This window comes from Pan troglodytes, chromosome 18, assembly GCF_028858775.2.
Source record: "Pan troglodytes isolate AG18354 chromosome 18, NHGRI_mPanTro3-v2.0_pri, whole genome shotgun sequence".
Lineage (NCBI taxonomy): Eukaryota > Metazoa > Chordata > Mammalia > Primates > Hominidae > Pan > Pan troglodytes.
Window position 1 is genome coordinate 45,279,973 of NC_072416.2, and position 14,883 is coordinate 45,294,855.

A 14,883-nucleotide genomic window follows, 5' to 3' on the forward strand; every position below is an offset into this window, starting at 1 on the left:
ATTTCACCATGTTGGCTGGTCTGGTCTTCAACTCCTGACTTCAAGTGCTCCGCCTGCCTCAGCCTCCCGAAGTGCTGGGAGGACTGATTTTTTTTTTGAGATGTTTTCATCCTAGAAATTGTGTGACTTCTGTTTGGTTCCCCTGGGAACTCAAATCTGCAGCAGTCAAATGACTGTCCTGGATTTAGTAGTTTATCCCTAAGGAATCAAATCCCAAACTCTTACTCCAATACTCATTGTTTCAATTAACTGAACTTGGTTATTCTTATTACATACACAATTAGGTTAGCAAAAGTTTTAAGAATTTCTTGCCTTCTTATCTAGAGGTGTCCAGTTGAAGGACAGAGATAAGGAATGTACTTCAACTCCAAAATTAACATCATACCAAATAAAGAGTATATTTAAATTTTTTTAGCTTTAAAATAGCCAAATAATACTTTCTTGAAAATGGCAAAAGCGAGGACATGGATAATAAAAAGTATAGAAATGATTAGACTCATGTATCAGTATTTTGTGGCTGCAGTAATAATGAAGATGGGTGAAACTCTTAGCTCAAATAAGACTGAATTTGCTGTTTAGAAAGGAAGGATGCATGTTATATCAGTTTCACCTCTCAAAATAAATCTCAACACTAATACGTTCTGTTGCTTTTCTGAGTTCAGCTATTTATGCTTGTTTCAAAACTGTAATAAATATTTCTACAAAGTACATGTGCCTTTTTTTGTCACACAAATCAATATGGGTCTCTTGGTGTTGGCTATCACAATAGTAATGCAAAAACAGTCACCTCTAACACCAGTTCAGGATAGAACTCTCAGCAAAGTAGGAATAGGGAGAACCTCTTTAATATGATACAAAGCATCTACCAAAAAACTCTATAGCTAATATAACACTTAATGGTGACAGCCAAAATGTTTTCCCCTTAACACTGGAAACAAGACAAGTATGTCCACTCTCACCACTTATTCAATATAGTAAATGAAAATTCTAGCCAGCACAAGAAAAATAAAAGACATAGGGATTAGAAAGAAAATTATCTCTCTTTGCAGAAGACAAAGTTGTCTACGTAGAAAATCCCAAGGAATCTTCAAAAAACCCTCCTAGAACCAGTTAGTGAGTCAAGCAAGGTCACTGTATACAAGATCAACATACAAAAATAAATTTCATTTCCATACACTAAAATATGTGGAAGCAAAACTTAAAAAACACAATATCCTCTACAGCCATCTTAAAGAAAATAAAATACTTAGGCATGCACTTAACAAAACATGTACAGGGTCTTTATGACAAACATGGGGGTCAGGTGGAGGATACTACTAGCATGGGTGGGAACTGGTTACAATGAAAAAATAAGTAACACAATGAGGAAAACAGAAGTCATGTTTCTCACTGCTGGAAGAGATATCTACAAAAACAGACGAAATTAGAAGGAACCCTGAAGTGCTCCATTTGGATGAAAAATGAAATTATTGCAACGAATTCATGGTTTTGTAGTTAGCTTATACAAATGTAAATAGATGTAAAAATAGTTACAAATGTGTACACTTGTATGTACATATGTGAATCCATACCTGTATTCTCCTAGCTGTGTCCATTGAGAGAACCTGGAAGAAATGACAACCCAGTAGCAACGAGCACACTGGGCAACCATTTCAGAATGTGGTTTTGAAATACTGTCCTCTACTAAAAGAGAGAAATGTCTGATTCCTTGGAGAAATGTCTGATTCCAGGCTTGGGACAATGGGGGTACAAGATGAACAGTAGAATGTCAATTGATGGAAATAGAGAATCACTATTTGACAAATGTAGAAGGTTGATTCAGGGAGTTGTCAATATACTCTAACGGTGCTAGGCAAAAGTTTCATAAAGAAAAGCCTATTAATGTAATATCAGAATATTGCCCCCCAAAACACTAATGAATTACAAAGGGGAAAACAGTGAGTTTAGGGCAGAGAAACTTGGTGATCATCAAGGTGACCAGGTGAAAAAGGTTAACGTCATGGTGGTAGGACAGGTCAACATCATGTGCTTCTTGATATGATGCACTGAGAAATGCACAGCATCAATTCTGCAACTCCTTGCAGTGGAATTTCTGCAAATAATTCATGACCTAAGTTGGGTAATGAGGAAACTGCTATCTCACAGAATGCAAAGCCTGGATTCTTTAAAACTGAAAAGGACATGAAAAATAAGAAAAGACTGAGGAACTGGTCCAGATTGAAGAAGTCTGAAAAGATGGGACAATTAAATGCAATAGATATTTCCGGACAGAATCCTGGGCCAGAAAGAAAAAAGAATATTGTTGGGACAGCTGGTGAAATCTGAATGGGGTCTATGTATATAGACAGGATGGTGCTGTACTGGTTGATCTGATCTAGAGGGGTGTACATCGGAGCACGTCCTTGCTCTTTGGAATATGTGGAGAGAGGGGAAGAGAAAGAGAACAAAATTAAATGTTAGTACTTTACTCACCAATAACTTTAACAAAATAAGCATCTGCTTCAAAGTTATTTTTTAGTGTATGGATGGCAAAATCATTCTTTGTATATCCTTTACTTAGCACTACAATGTCCAAGATTCCCTGGAAACAAACAAACAAAAACGGTAAGAACAAACTATTAGACCAACTAAAAAAAAAAAGACCATTAAAATGCATGGCATATTGTTTATAAAGTAAATGTAGCCTTATTTATTCATCCTCATGTTTAAAATAAAATCGCTATTAAAAATAGGTAGTATATACACACAAGTTTCAATAGTAAAATATAAATAAAATAAAAAACATCTGTAATTTTAGTCTCTGGAGATAATGATTAGCATTTTGGTATGTTTCTTTCCAGTCAAATTTGCATGAAGTTTCAAAGGCCCATGATGTGGACCTTCCAGACCCTTTCCAACCATCAGGGGGAGTACCTTTTCATCTGCCCTTGCCACCACAGCATTTTATCATTTGCTTTCAAAAAGGAGGGAGCTTTGCTAATTTTGTCGAAGGAAATAAATGTATGCTTATTTAAATTGATATTCCTCTGATTCTTTTCATGAAGTTGATCATTTATCATATTTTTAAATATGTCAGCAACTTGGCTTTTTGTAGTAAACTATGTTCTACTTTTGCAGAGTATTTTTGATGATATCAGTTTGTATAAGCCCTTTTATATTATGAATATTAACTATTTGACTCACAGAAAATTTATTTCCCAGTTTTAAAACAATTTTAAATTTCATTCATATTTTTGATGTACAGAAATTAAAAATGGATTTGTAGTCAATTCTCTTGCTTTGTCCCCTTGTGATATTTCTGTCAATTACTTTTATGGTTGGAATCTGCTAATGAAAAGTGAAATAACACAAGATTTGATTGCAGGAGAAACGGGAAAACAAGGACCTGAATAATTCATATAATTGAGAATAAGTCTCTTATAAAAAACAAAATAAAATAAAAAATGCGGTAAATGGGGACATAAATGTCCTATTGGGCACTTAACTTTTAAAAATAAATTATCTTACAAGGATATACTGTGATACATTAATTCTGGAATTTAACATTGCTTTTTTCAGAATTTATTATTTTTCAGAGTGGTAAACTGGCATTTCACCTTAGAAAGGGGAAAACTGGAACCTTAAAGCCTTTCACAAGGTCACTTGGCAATCAGTCAGAGTCACAAGAATCTGTGGAAATAGACGCTATTCTGCGTCACAAAGATAAAAGTGAGCACTACACTCATTCTTCTGTGATCTTGTGCAGATTCAAGGGTCTGTTATTTGTTGGCTGTAAATTTTTTTTTTTTTTTTTTTTTTTTTTTTTGAGACGGAGTCTTGCTCTGTCGCCCAGGCTGGAGTGCAGTGGCGCAATCTCGGCTCACTGCAAGCTCCGCCTCCCGGGTTCACGCCATTCTCCTGCCTCAGCCTCCCCAGCAGCTGGGACTACAGGCACACGCTGCCACGCCCGGCTAATTTTTGTATTTTTAGTAGAGACGGGGTTTCTCTGTGTTAGCCAGGATGGTATTGATCTCCTGACCTCATGATCCGCCTGCCTCGGCCTCCCAAAGTGCTGGGGTTACAGGTGTGAGCCACCGCGCCTGGCCTGTTGGCTGTAATTTTGTCTACTGTTGAACATTCAGGTCTGCCAGTCTTAGAGCATGATGCTTTAGTGGTTTAATCCAAATATGCCCAAAATGAAGTAAGAGAGTTTTAATATTTGACTGTACTGATCAGCCAATGTTGTCAATAGATTTGTTTCATCTGTCATTTAACATTAAAAGGGGCTTTCCTTAATTAACTCATTTACTTTTTGTTGTGTTGTCCACATTTTCCGGTCAAATGGAATGAAGCTAAAGTGTGACAAGGAGAATGGCAATTAAACTTCAAACACACAGCCCAGCTCTGAACTCACATCTTCGTAAATGTCAAAGAAGGTGGCAACCATGGCATCCTTAATTTGATTTAGGTCTGTCAGCTCCCAGTAGACTTTAAACATTCGACGCGCCTCTTCACAGCTTGCGTTATTACAAGGGACGTTCTCCAGTAAAAAGGCCTGCTGGTTGCTGTGCGCCAAAGGAAAGGCATTTGGTTAATATAAACATCAACACTGTGGCATCGGCTCTGTAGTATTTCCTAGATTAAAAGGAGACGGTAAACAGTACACAGTGAAATTACACGAAAAAATCTCCACATTTTTTGTTTATAGTACTGTCATTAAAAAATTGTTGGCTATCCCTTTTCAACCTTTGGCAAAAATCCTCTGATTTTGTAGGCTAGTTGGTTGCTGGCTTCTTTCCTTTTCTATGGAGTTTCCAAGTCCATCCCTTCTTCCTCATTTACTACTCTATAGTCATTGACCCTCAGTTCCTGCACACTGTCATTATCTGTTTAGATGTGTATTACTTTTCAATGAATATCTACATTTTAACTAGAATGTCTCATAAACTCAAAGCAATGAATCTATTACAACAGAATTTCAGCTGCTCTCATAGGTGGTAGGGCAGATATTGCCAAGCATCTCTCAGATAACAGAAGCATCATATGTTGCATAGCCATGAAGTCTTCCCTCTTGAATCCTACTCTAGAGGCAAGGTATTTATGAGCTTAGATTCTGGAGCTAGATTACCTAGATTCAAATCCTGGCTCTGTTATTTAGCAGCTCTGTGGCCTTGAGTGAGTTATTTAACCTCTAAGACTCAGATCCTCATTTGTAAGCTGTATAATAAGAGTACTTAGAGCATAGGTTGTTAACATGAAATCAAACACTGCAAGGAAAGCTACTTAGAACAACTCCTGGCATCCAGTTAGTACTCAATGAAAGTGTTTATATTATCTTCATTTTTACTATAGAATGCAATACAATGCCATGTAAAAATATTTTCTTTAGATATAGAAGTAACTTTGTAAAGTGTTATTTTATGTAATAGCTCCTAGGCATTTTCCCAAAATATGTATATTCTTTCACTTTTCTCTATGCATATAGAAAATAATAGATGATACGGCCTAAATTTTATTATTGTTTAATTTTTCTCTAATAATAATTACTTTTCATTTTTTCTTGAGACAGTCTCACTCTGTCACCCAGCTGGAGTGCAGTGGTGCAATCTCGCCTCACTGCAACCTCTCTGCCTCCTGGGCTCAAGTGACCCTGCCACCTTAGCCTCCGGAGTAGCTGGACTACAGGTGTGTGCCATCACGCCCAGTTAATTGTTGTATTTCTCGTAGAGACAGGGTTTTGCCATGTCGCCTAGGCTACTCTCAAACTCCTGAGCTCAAGTGATCTTCCTGCCTTGGCTTTCCAAAGTGCTGGGATAATAGGTGTGAGACACCATGTCTGCCCTCTAATAATTACTTTAAATCAATCAGTAAATAGAGATTTCTTTTGTTCATATAAAAATATTACTGTGGCTCTGGGTGAGTTTGATTATAAGAAAGCAAAATTTCTAAGCGTTTAACACAGAATAGAAACCAATGTACCAAATATTCAATTTGCATGATGTCTAGTAAATATATGATTGGCTTCAAACTATTTTTCCAGATGAAAAATTCCAAAACAAATAGTTTACCAGAACAATTCTTTAACAAATGAAAAAAATCTTTCGGACCATAACATTTACTTGGAAAACTCTCAGGTGACTTTGTTCACGACCTATTATAGAACAGTATTTGTCCACTAGAAAGAATAAATGATTTCTTCTTTGTCTCCTGTCTAACAATGAATTTTAAAATTCTAATTTATAAAAATTTTTCCTGGTAACTTACCCATCCTACCCTTTTAGCTAAAGAGTTTTTCTAGATATTTCACAGAGATGTAGCACACTCTGTTATTAGAAGATTGTATTAAAACATGAGAACATGTGATAAAAGCGGACTTTCTACAATATTCTATAATCTATGCATCATATGGTCAACATTTGAGTGAGCATGCATCCTTATTTTCCTTTGCAAAACTACTGCACATATTTCATTATTATAAGTCTGGTCACAATTTCAAATATACAACAACCTACAACAAAAACCCTTTTGCAGTCATGCAATTTAAAATGTTATTCCTTCTGTTGCCCACACTAGACATGGAACTGGTCAGCTAGTTGGAGAGGCTGCTGTGAACCAGTGCAGGTTTTCTGGACTCACAGTTTATGCAGATCTGCTGGATCTGGGTCCAGGGAGTCCCACTGATGGGCTGAGGCTGGCCATGCCCAGCTGGGGAGTCTCAGAGGAGCGGGGAATCAAAATGCTTCATGGAATCACCACCCTGGTCTTCAAGTTCTGGCATGGAGTCACAGTTGCAGCAGACTATAGGGCTGCAGTGGGTGCTTACATTGCCTCCAGATGGTAAAGAAGGTGACAGAGATCAACCCCTACCCGAAGCCATCATGGCTAGGGGCACAGGGAACTGTAGCTTCTGAGAATGGCTGTTGGCTCGGCAAAGTCAAATGTATGAGCTTTGAAATAAGGAATGCATCCCTGTAACAGCTGCCTCCAAGCTGCTTGCCAACATATTGTATCAGTACAAAGGCATGGGGCTGTCCATGGGCAACATGATCTGTGGCTGGGATAGGAGAGGCCCTGGCCTCTGCTACATGGACACTGAAGGGAATCAGATCTCAGGGGCCACCTTCTCTGTAGGTTCTGGCTCTGTGTATGCTTATGGGGTTATGAATCAGGGCTATTCCTGTAACCTGGAAATGGAGCAGGCCTATGATCTGGCCCATGAGGTAAGCTACCAAGCCATCTACCAAGCCACCTGCATAGTTGCCTACTCAGGAGGTGCTGCTAACCTCTACCACATGCAGGAGGATGGCTGGATCCAAGTCTCCAGTGACAATGCAGTTGATCTTCATGACAAGTATGATGGATCTACCCAGGAGGGAGGGTGATGTAGCTGTTTGCATTTCTTGGGTGACTGTCATTGGTAATATGGATACAGTGCTTCATCTTATCTCTAGTGGAGGGGTCTTCAACTGTATCAATACTTTTTTTTAAAGCTCTGGAACACTGACCTCTATGTGTTACCAGTACTTAATGAGCTGCTGCGGAGGTGGCTATTTTACTTTCTTGGATGTTAAGGTACTCTACTCACTACTTTACCTGAATGAATGAATGAATAAATAAATAAATACATACATAAATAAATGAATAAATAAAATGTCATTCTTAATTTTTGATATCAGTTGGTAAAGATTATAAGTGTCTTAGAGCTCCCTAGCTACTTTGGTCCTGTATTGTGAAACATGAGATTCGTAACAGTTCAGTTCTTTAAAATTCTACAGAGCTCTACAAGTAGAACCCAGCATCTTGCCTTTAAAAATAAAATTTGATTTAAGCCAAAGGAGGAAGAACCTTTACCCATTTGGTTTAGAAACCATTGGGGACAAAGAGTCTTGCTTCTTTTTAGTCAATTTCTCTATGTGTTCTTGGCAATTATAACTAATATATCTTAAAAAATTTTTTTATTAAAAATGATTACAAAAGCGATCATAACATTCAATAGAGAGATTTAAAAAGTCAAAATCCTTCCTTTCCAGGAATAATCAATGTTAATAATTTGGTATGCATCTTTCTAAGCTTTCTTCTAGGCACATATAAATATGTAAATACATATATCCTTAAAAAAAACCTAATTGGGTTCTGATACATATATTTTTCTATAATATTTTTCTTTCCACTACATTATATAGCATACACAAAGGGGAATGGGATATAGTCTGATTGAAGACTTTTGATCCCTATATTGAAAACATCCCCCATGAGAAGGTGTACCAATTTAAGTCTCCCATTAGTAGCCTATCAAATTGCCTGTTTCTACACAGTCTCATGTTTTTCCAATGGTTATTCCATTATATGGCCAAGCCATCATTCATTTTAACACTATGCTATTGATGGTCAGGTTATTGCCAACTGCTCTCTATTACACACACACACACACACACACACACACACACACACACACACACACACACAGAGTAGAGAGAAAATTTTTCTTTGGGAACTTGTACGAGAAATTCCAGATGACAGTCATCTGGTCAAAGGATATGGATATTTTAAATGTCAACAGTTAAAGCTAAATGGTCTCTGAAAAGCTATACCAATTTTTATTTCCAACAATGTATGAGTGTCTTTTCATATCTTGCCGGTATTAGTAACATTGCTTCTTACTCTTAACAGTTGAAGAGCTTAAAAATAACTTCATTCTTCTGATGATGACAGCAGCTGAGTATTACATTTATGTTTATAAGCCATTCACATTTTTCTGAAGAACTGCCAATTAAAATTATGTTCTCATTGATTTTTAGATCTTTTATTGTTAGAGACTTTAGCCACTTATCTGTTAGTCTCATATCCTTGTTTGTAAGATGGAAGTCATAATAGCACATTACCTTCAAACAGCTGTTCTAAGGATTGAATGAGAAAATACATCGTAAAGTGTTCAGTATAGTGCCTGGTATAGCACAGTACACATTTAATAACTGCTATTATTATTATTATGATGTACTGCTGTTATTATTACCTGATATGTTGTAAATACTTCCCAGCCTTTTATTTTTTTTTAAAAATTTTGTTTACGGTACCCTTCACTAAAAGGTTTTTAATATTTATGTAGTCATTTATGTCTATATTTTTCTTTATAGCAGTATAAGAAATGTTAAAGGAAGTCTATCAGGCAGATGGAAAATGACACCAGATGACACTCTAGATCTACACAAAACAAAGAACACTGAAAATGGCAAACATGTAGGCAAACAGAAAAGTCTTTTTCTTATTATTTAAATTTATTTAAGGAGAATCAACTGTCTAAACAAACAAAAACCAACATAGTATGGTGTTAATAAGGTAGTAGATGTAAAATGTGTGATAAAAATAACACTAAAACCAGAAGAGGAGAAATATAAATATACTATCATAAAGGTTCTGAAACTATACGTGAAGTGCTATAATACTGTTTGAAGATAGACTAGGATAAGTTAAAGATGTATAAACGCTACAGTATTCACTAAAATAAGATTTCTAATGAATAAATCAACAAAAAGATAAAATAGAATCATAAAAATACTCACTTAATTTAAATGAAAACCTTTAGAAAGAGGACAAAAACAAGAAAGTAGATTTTAACAATATCAATACTGACATGAAATATAAAGGGTCTAAACACACAAACTACAAGCCATACGTTGTGAGATTGGATTAAAAAATGAAGACTCAACTATATATTGCCTCCAATATAAAGATACAAATAGGTAAGATGTAAAAGCAATGATAAAAGATAGATCACCCCAAGGAAGGCAAAAAGACAACCCACAAAATGGGAGAACATGTTTGCAAATTATATCTGAAAAAGACTTGCATATGGAATATACAAGAAACTCTCACAATTTAATAACAAAAGACAACCTAATTTAAAAAATGAACTAAGTAGCTGAACAGACATTTTTTCAAGGAAAATATATACGAAAATATATACGAACAGCCAATATGCACATGAAAAGATGTTCAACAAAATTAGCCATCAGAGAACTCCAAATCAAAACCACAATGAGACAACACTTCACATCCAGTACAACAGGTAAAATTTTTCTGTTTGTTTTTGTTTTTTTGTGATGGAGTCTTGCTCTGTTGCCCAGCCTGGAGTACAGTGGCACAATCTCGGCTCACTGCAACCTCTGCCTCCCGGGTTCATGTCATTCTCCTACCTCAGCCTCTGGAGTAGCTGGAATTACAGACGCCTGCCATCATGCCCGGCTAATTTTTGTACTTTTAGTAGAGATGGAGTTTCACCATGTTGGCCAGGCTGGTCTTGAACTCCTGACTTCAAGTGATCTGCCCACCTGGGCCTCCCAAAGAACTGGAATTACAGGCGTGAGCCACTGCACCCAGCCAGACAGCTATAATTTTTAGAAAAAGATAGATAATAACTAGTGTTCAAGAAAATGTGGAGTAATTGGAAGCTCATACACTGTTGGGAGACATGTAAAATGGTACAGCAGCTTTGAAAAACAGTCTAGCAGTTACTCAAAAGATTAAACATAGAGTTAAAATTTGACCCAGGATTTTATTCCTAGATATATTCCAAGGAAAATGAAAACATGGCTACACAAAAACTTATATGGAAAAATGTTCATAGTAGTAGTATTTAAAGGGATCAAAAGGTTGAAACTGTCCAAATATCTATCAATTGATGAATGGATAAACAAAATGTGGTATATCTATATAACAAAATTCTATTTGGCCAAAAAAGGAATCTATTATACAAAGACATGGCTGAACCTTAAAAACATGCTAAGTGAAAGAAGCCAGTCACAAAGGACAACATATATTCCACTTATATGGAATGTTCAGAATAGGAAAATCTATAGCGATGGAAAGTAGACTAGTAATTAGCTGGGGCTGAGGGAATTGGAGGAAAGGGGGAATGACTGCTTAAGGGGTAAGAGTTTCATTCGGGGTTAATGAAAATGTTCTAAACTTGAAGGTGATGGTTATATAACTCTATGCATATTCTAAAAACCATTGAACTGTATACTTTAAATGGGTGAATTGTATGGCAAGTGATTATATCTCAACAAAACTATTTACATAGGTTAAAAACAGATATAGCAAGTTAAGGCAAATAAAAAGAAAGCTGGAGTGACAATATGAATAAGAGAGAAGGTAGACTTCAGAACAAAGAATATCACCAGAACAAAGAGAGTCATTTCATATAAAAGAGTCAGTTCTAGAGAACATAAGAATCCTAAATGTTTATAGGCCTAATAACATAACTTCAAATAACATGAAACAAAAACTGGAAGAACTGTGGAAGAAACAGACAAGTTCACAACTATAGTCACGGATTCCAATATGTCTCTTTTAATAATTGATAAACTAAAAGACATAAAATCAACGAGGATAAAGAAGACTCAAACAATAATAACCAATTTCACCTGATTGACGTTTATTGACCACAACCCAGCAACACCAGAATATACAATCTTTTGACGTAACATGAAATATTTATCAAGATAGAGCATATTCTGGATTCTGAAACAAGTCTCAATAAATATAAAACAATTTAAGTCATACAAAATATTTTCTCTGATCATAACAGAATTAAATGGGAAAGCAATAACAGTTATTTCAAAAATTTCCGAATTTTTTTAAAACTGAAAATAAAACACTACTAAATAAACCATGAGTACAAAGAAAAATTCGAAAGTACTTTGAGCTGCATAAAAATGAAGCCATCAAGATTTGTTGTATGTCACTATAGTAGTATTTAAAGGACTATTTATATCATTAAACACCTATAGTAGAAAAGAAGAAAAGTCTCAAACAAATGACCTCAGTTACTTTCTTAAAAGCCAAAAATAGAAGAGTAAATAAAATGTAAATTAAGGAGAAAAAAGTAAATAATAGTAGAGAAAATCAGTGACATAGAAAACAGGAAAAAAATAGAGAAAAATCAATGAAAACAAAAGCTGGTTTCTTGCAAAAAACAATAAAATTGATAAGCCTTCACTCAGAATGGCCATTAAAAAAATAAAAAGGAGAAAAGGTAAAAAGTACCAATATCAGAAATGACAGAGTTAACATCACTACAAATTTTAGGGATTTTAAAAGGATGATAAGGGAATGTTATAAAAAACTTTGTGCCAATACAATTGATAAGTTAGATGAAATGGACGAATTCCCTGGAAGTCACAAAACACCAAAGCTTACTCAAGAAGAGATAAATTGAAATTGCAGTGTAACAGTCTCCAAAAAAGAAAACTCCAGACCGAAATGGCTTCACTGATGAATTCTACTAAATATTGAGAGAAGAAATAATACACGTACTACACAAACTCTTTAGAAAATAGATGAGAAAGACATACTTCCCAACTCATCCTGTGAAACCAGTGTTAAACACCCAAATGAAAGACATCATAAGAAAACTACAGACCAATATTCTTCATGAGGATAGATGCAGTGTTTTAAAACAAAATTCTAGCCAATCAAATTCAATAATACAGTCAGATCTTGATTTGCACAGTTCAGTGTTCATTGAAACGTGTGCATTTTTTGAACCATGTCTCTGCTCTGTGATTACCAGCCAATCACACAGAGAGGACATATTTCTGATAAGAGCATGTTTCAGTGAACACAGCATCTTGCAAAGTGAACACTGTAGGAATATTATAAATACTAAAATCATGACCAAGTTGAATTTATTGCAGGAATGCAAAGTTCCTTTAATATTCAAAAACAAATTAGTGTAATTCATTAGTTTAACAAACAAAAAAAGGAAAATAATACAGTCATCTAATAAAAGGCAGAAAAAGGATCTGACAAAATCCAAAACCCATTTCTGATCTAAACTCTCAGCAAACTAGGAATAGAAAAAAAAATTCTCAACACTGTAAAGGGCATCCACAGAAGACCTACAGTGAACATCATACTAATGGTGGAAGACTGAATGCTGTCCTCCTAAGGTCCCTGTTCTTACAAGGCAAGAATGCGTGCTCTCACCACTTCCACTCAGCAATGAATATACAGGTTCTAGCCATTGTAAAACGAAAGAAAAACAAAAGACATCCGGATTGGAAAGAAAGAGGTAAAACTGTCTTTATTTGCAAGTTATATGGCCATGTACTTAGAAAAATCATATGAGATCTCCGAAAAAATTACTAGAACTAGTAAGTTTGGCTAGGTGGCAGATATAAATACAATAGTCAAGAACAATGGAAACTGAAATTTAAAATACTGGCTGGGTGCAGTGGGTCACACCTACATGTAATCCTAGCACTTTGAGGAGGCCAAGACAGGAGGATTGCTTGAGCCCAGGAGTCTGAGACCAGCCTGGGCAACATAGAAAGACCCTGTCTCTATTAAAAAAAAAAAAAAACTTGAAAAAAAAAAGTACCAGGCATAATAGCATCAAAAATATAAACTACTTAGGTATAAATCTGACAAAAGATGCATAAGACCTGTACATTGAAAACTAGAAACACTGTTAAAAAATTAAACATCTAAAATAAAAAAGCTATATATGCACTACATTCATAGTCAGAGGATGCAATATTGTTAAGATGTCATTTATCCCCAAATTGACCTATAGTTTCATTGTAATCCCAATAAAATTCTCAGCAGACTTTTTATTTGTATTTCTTTTGCAGAAACTGACAAACTGACCCTAAAATTTATAGGAAATACAAAGAAACTAGAACAGCCAAAATAACTCTGGAAAAGAAGGAGGGCATATACTATCTGAATTGACTACTCATTTTAAACAATAGTAATCAAGTGTGGTACTGCCACAAAGATGGACAATAGAGCATGGGAACAGAAAAGAGAATGAAGAAATATACCCAAACATATATTGTCAACTGATTTTCATCATGGATCAAAGGCAATTGAGTGGAAAAAGAAAGTATTTTCAATAAATGGTGTTGGAACAATTTACAAAAAAGGAACTCGGATATAATGGATCACAGACCTAAATTGTAAAATCCAGACCTCTTCAATTTCTAGGGCAAAACATTGTGTTAGGTAATGATTTCTTAGTTACGACACTAAAACCATATCTATAAAAAAAATTGAAATATGGTACTTTCCCAAAACTAGATACTTCTCCCCTTTGAAAGACATTGTTCAGAAAATGAAAAGATAAGCTAGAGATCTGCAAGAAAATATTTGCAAATGACATATCCAATAACAAAGGACTTGTACCCAGAATATATAAAAATCTTTCAATATTCAATAATAATAAAACAAATATCCTAATTTATTAAATAAACTAAAATTAAAACTACAAGAACATCTACTACAAACAGAACAGATAAAATTAAAAAGACCAACCATACCAATTTTGGAGAAAATGTGGAGAAACTGGCATGTCTGCCATTTTCTTAAAAAGTTAAACATGCATGTTTCAAAAGACATAGCTACTCCATTCCTTGGTATTTACAAAGGAAAGCATATGTTCAGACAATAACTTGCATATGAATGTTCACAGCTGACTATTTGTAGCAGTCAGACCTGATATAGATCTAATTGCTCATCAACATGTAAATGGATATAAGCAAATTGTGATGCATCCATACAATGGAATATTCCTCAGGAATAATAAGCAAAGAGCTAAAGATACATGTAAAACCATGGATAAATCTCAATATTATTATGCAGCGTAAGAAAACCCAGACATAAAGGAACAGATATTGTGTGATTCCATTAATATAAAATATTAGAAAATGCAATCTAATCTACAGTGACAGAAAGCAGATCAGTGGTTTCCTGTGGGATGGGGAAAGTGCTGATTACACAGGGTTAAGAGGAAACTTTTGTGAGTGATGGATATGTTCATTATCTTGATTGTGGTGATATTTTTATAGATGCATTTGTATACCAAAACATATCGACTTACAACCTTTAAAGATAAGTAATTTA

General features: G+C 35.1%; 1 protein-coding gene and 1 pseudogene across 2 annotated transcripts in view; one reads left to right on the forward strand and one right to left on the reverse strand.

Moving 5' to 3' along the window:
- ITFG1 (integrin alpha FG-GAP repeat containing 1) overlaps positions 1-14,883 on the reverse strand; it is a 255,382-nt gene that overhangs the window by 98,053 nt on the left and 142,446 nt on the right. For both annotated transcript variants that reach the window (XM_520622.6, XM_054669342.2), the window contains exons 11-12: positions 4,394-4,544; positions 2,473-2,581 (exon numbers count right to left, since the gene is read on the reverse strand). In XM_520622.6, coding sequence (XP_520622.2) covers positions 2,473-2,581; positions 4,394-4,544 — 260 coding nt within the window. The remainder of the gene's footprint in view (positions 1-2,472; positions 2,582-4,393; positions 4,545-14,883) is intronic.
- LOC129137370 (proteasome subunit beta type-5-like) lies at positions 6,716-7,361 on the forward strand (annotated as a pseudogene).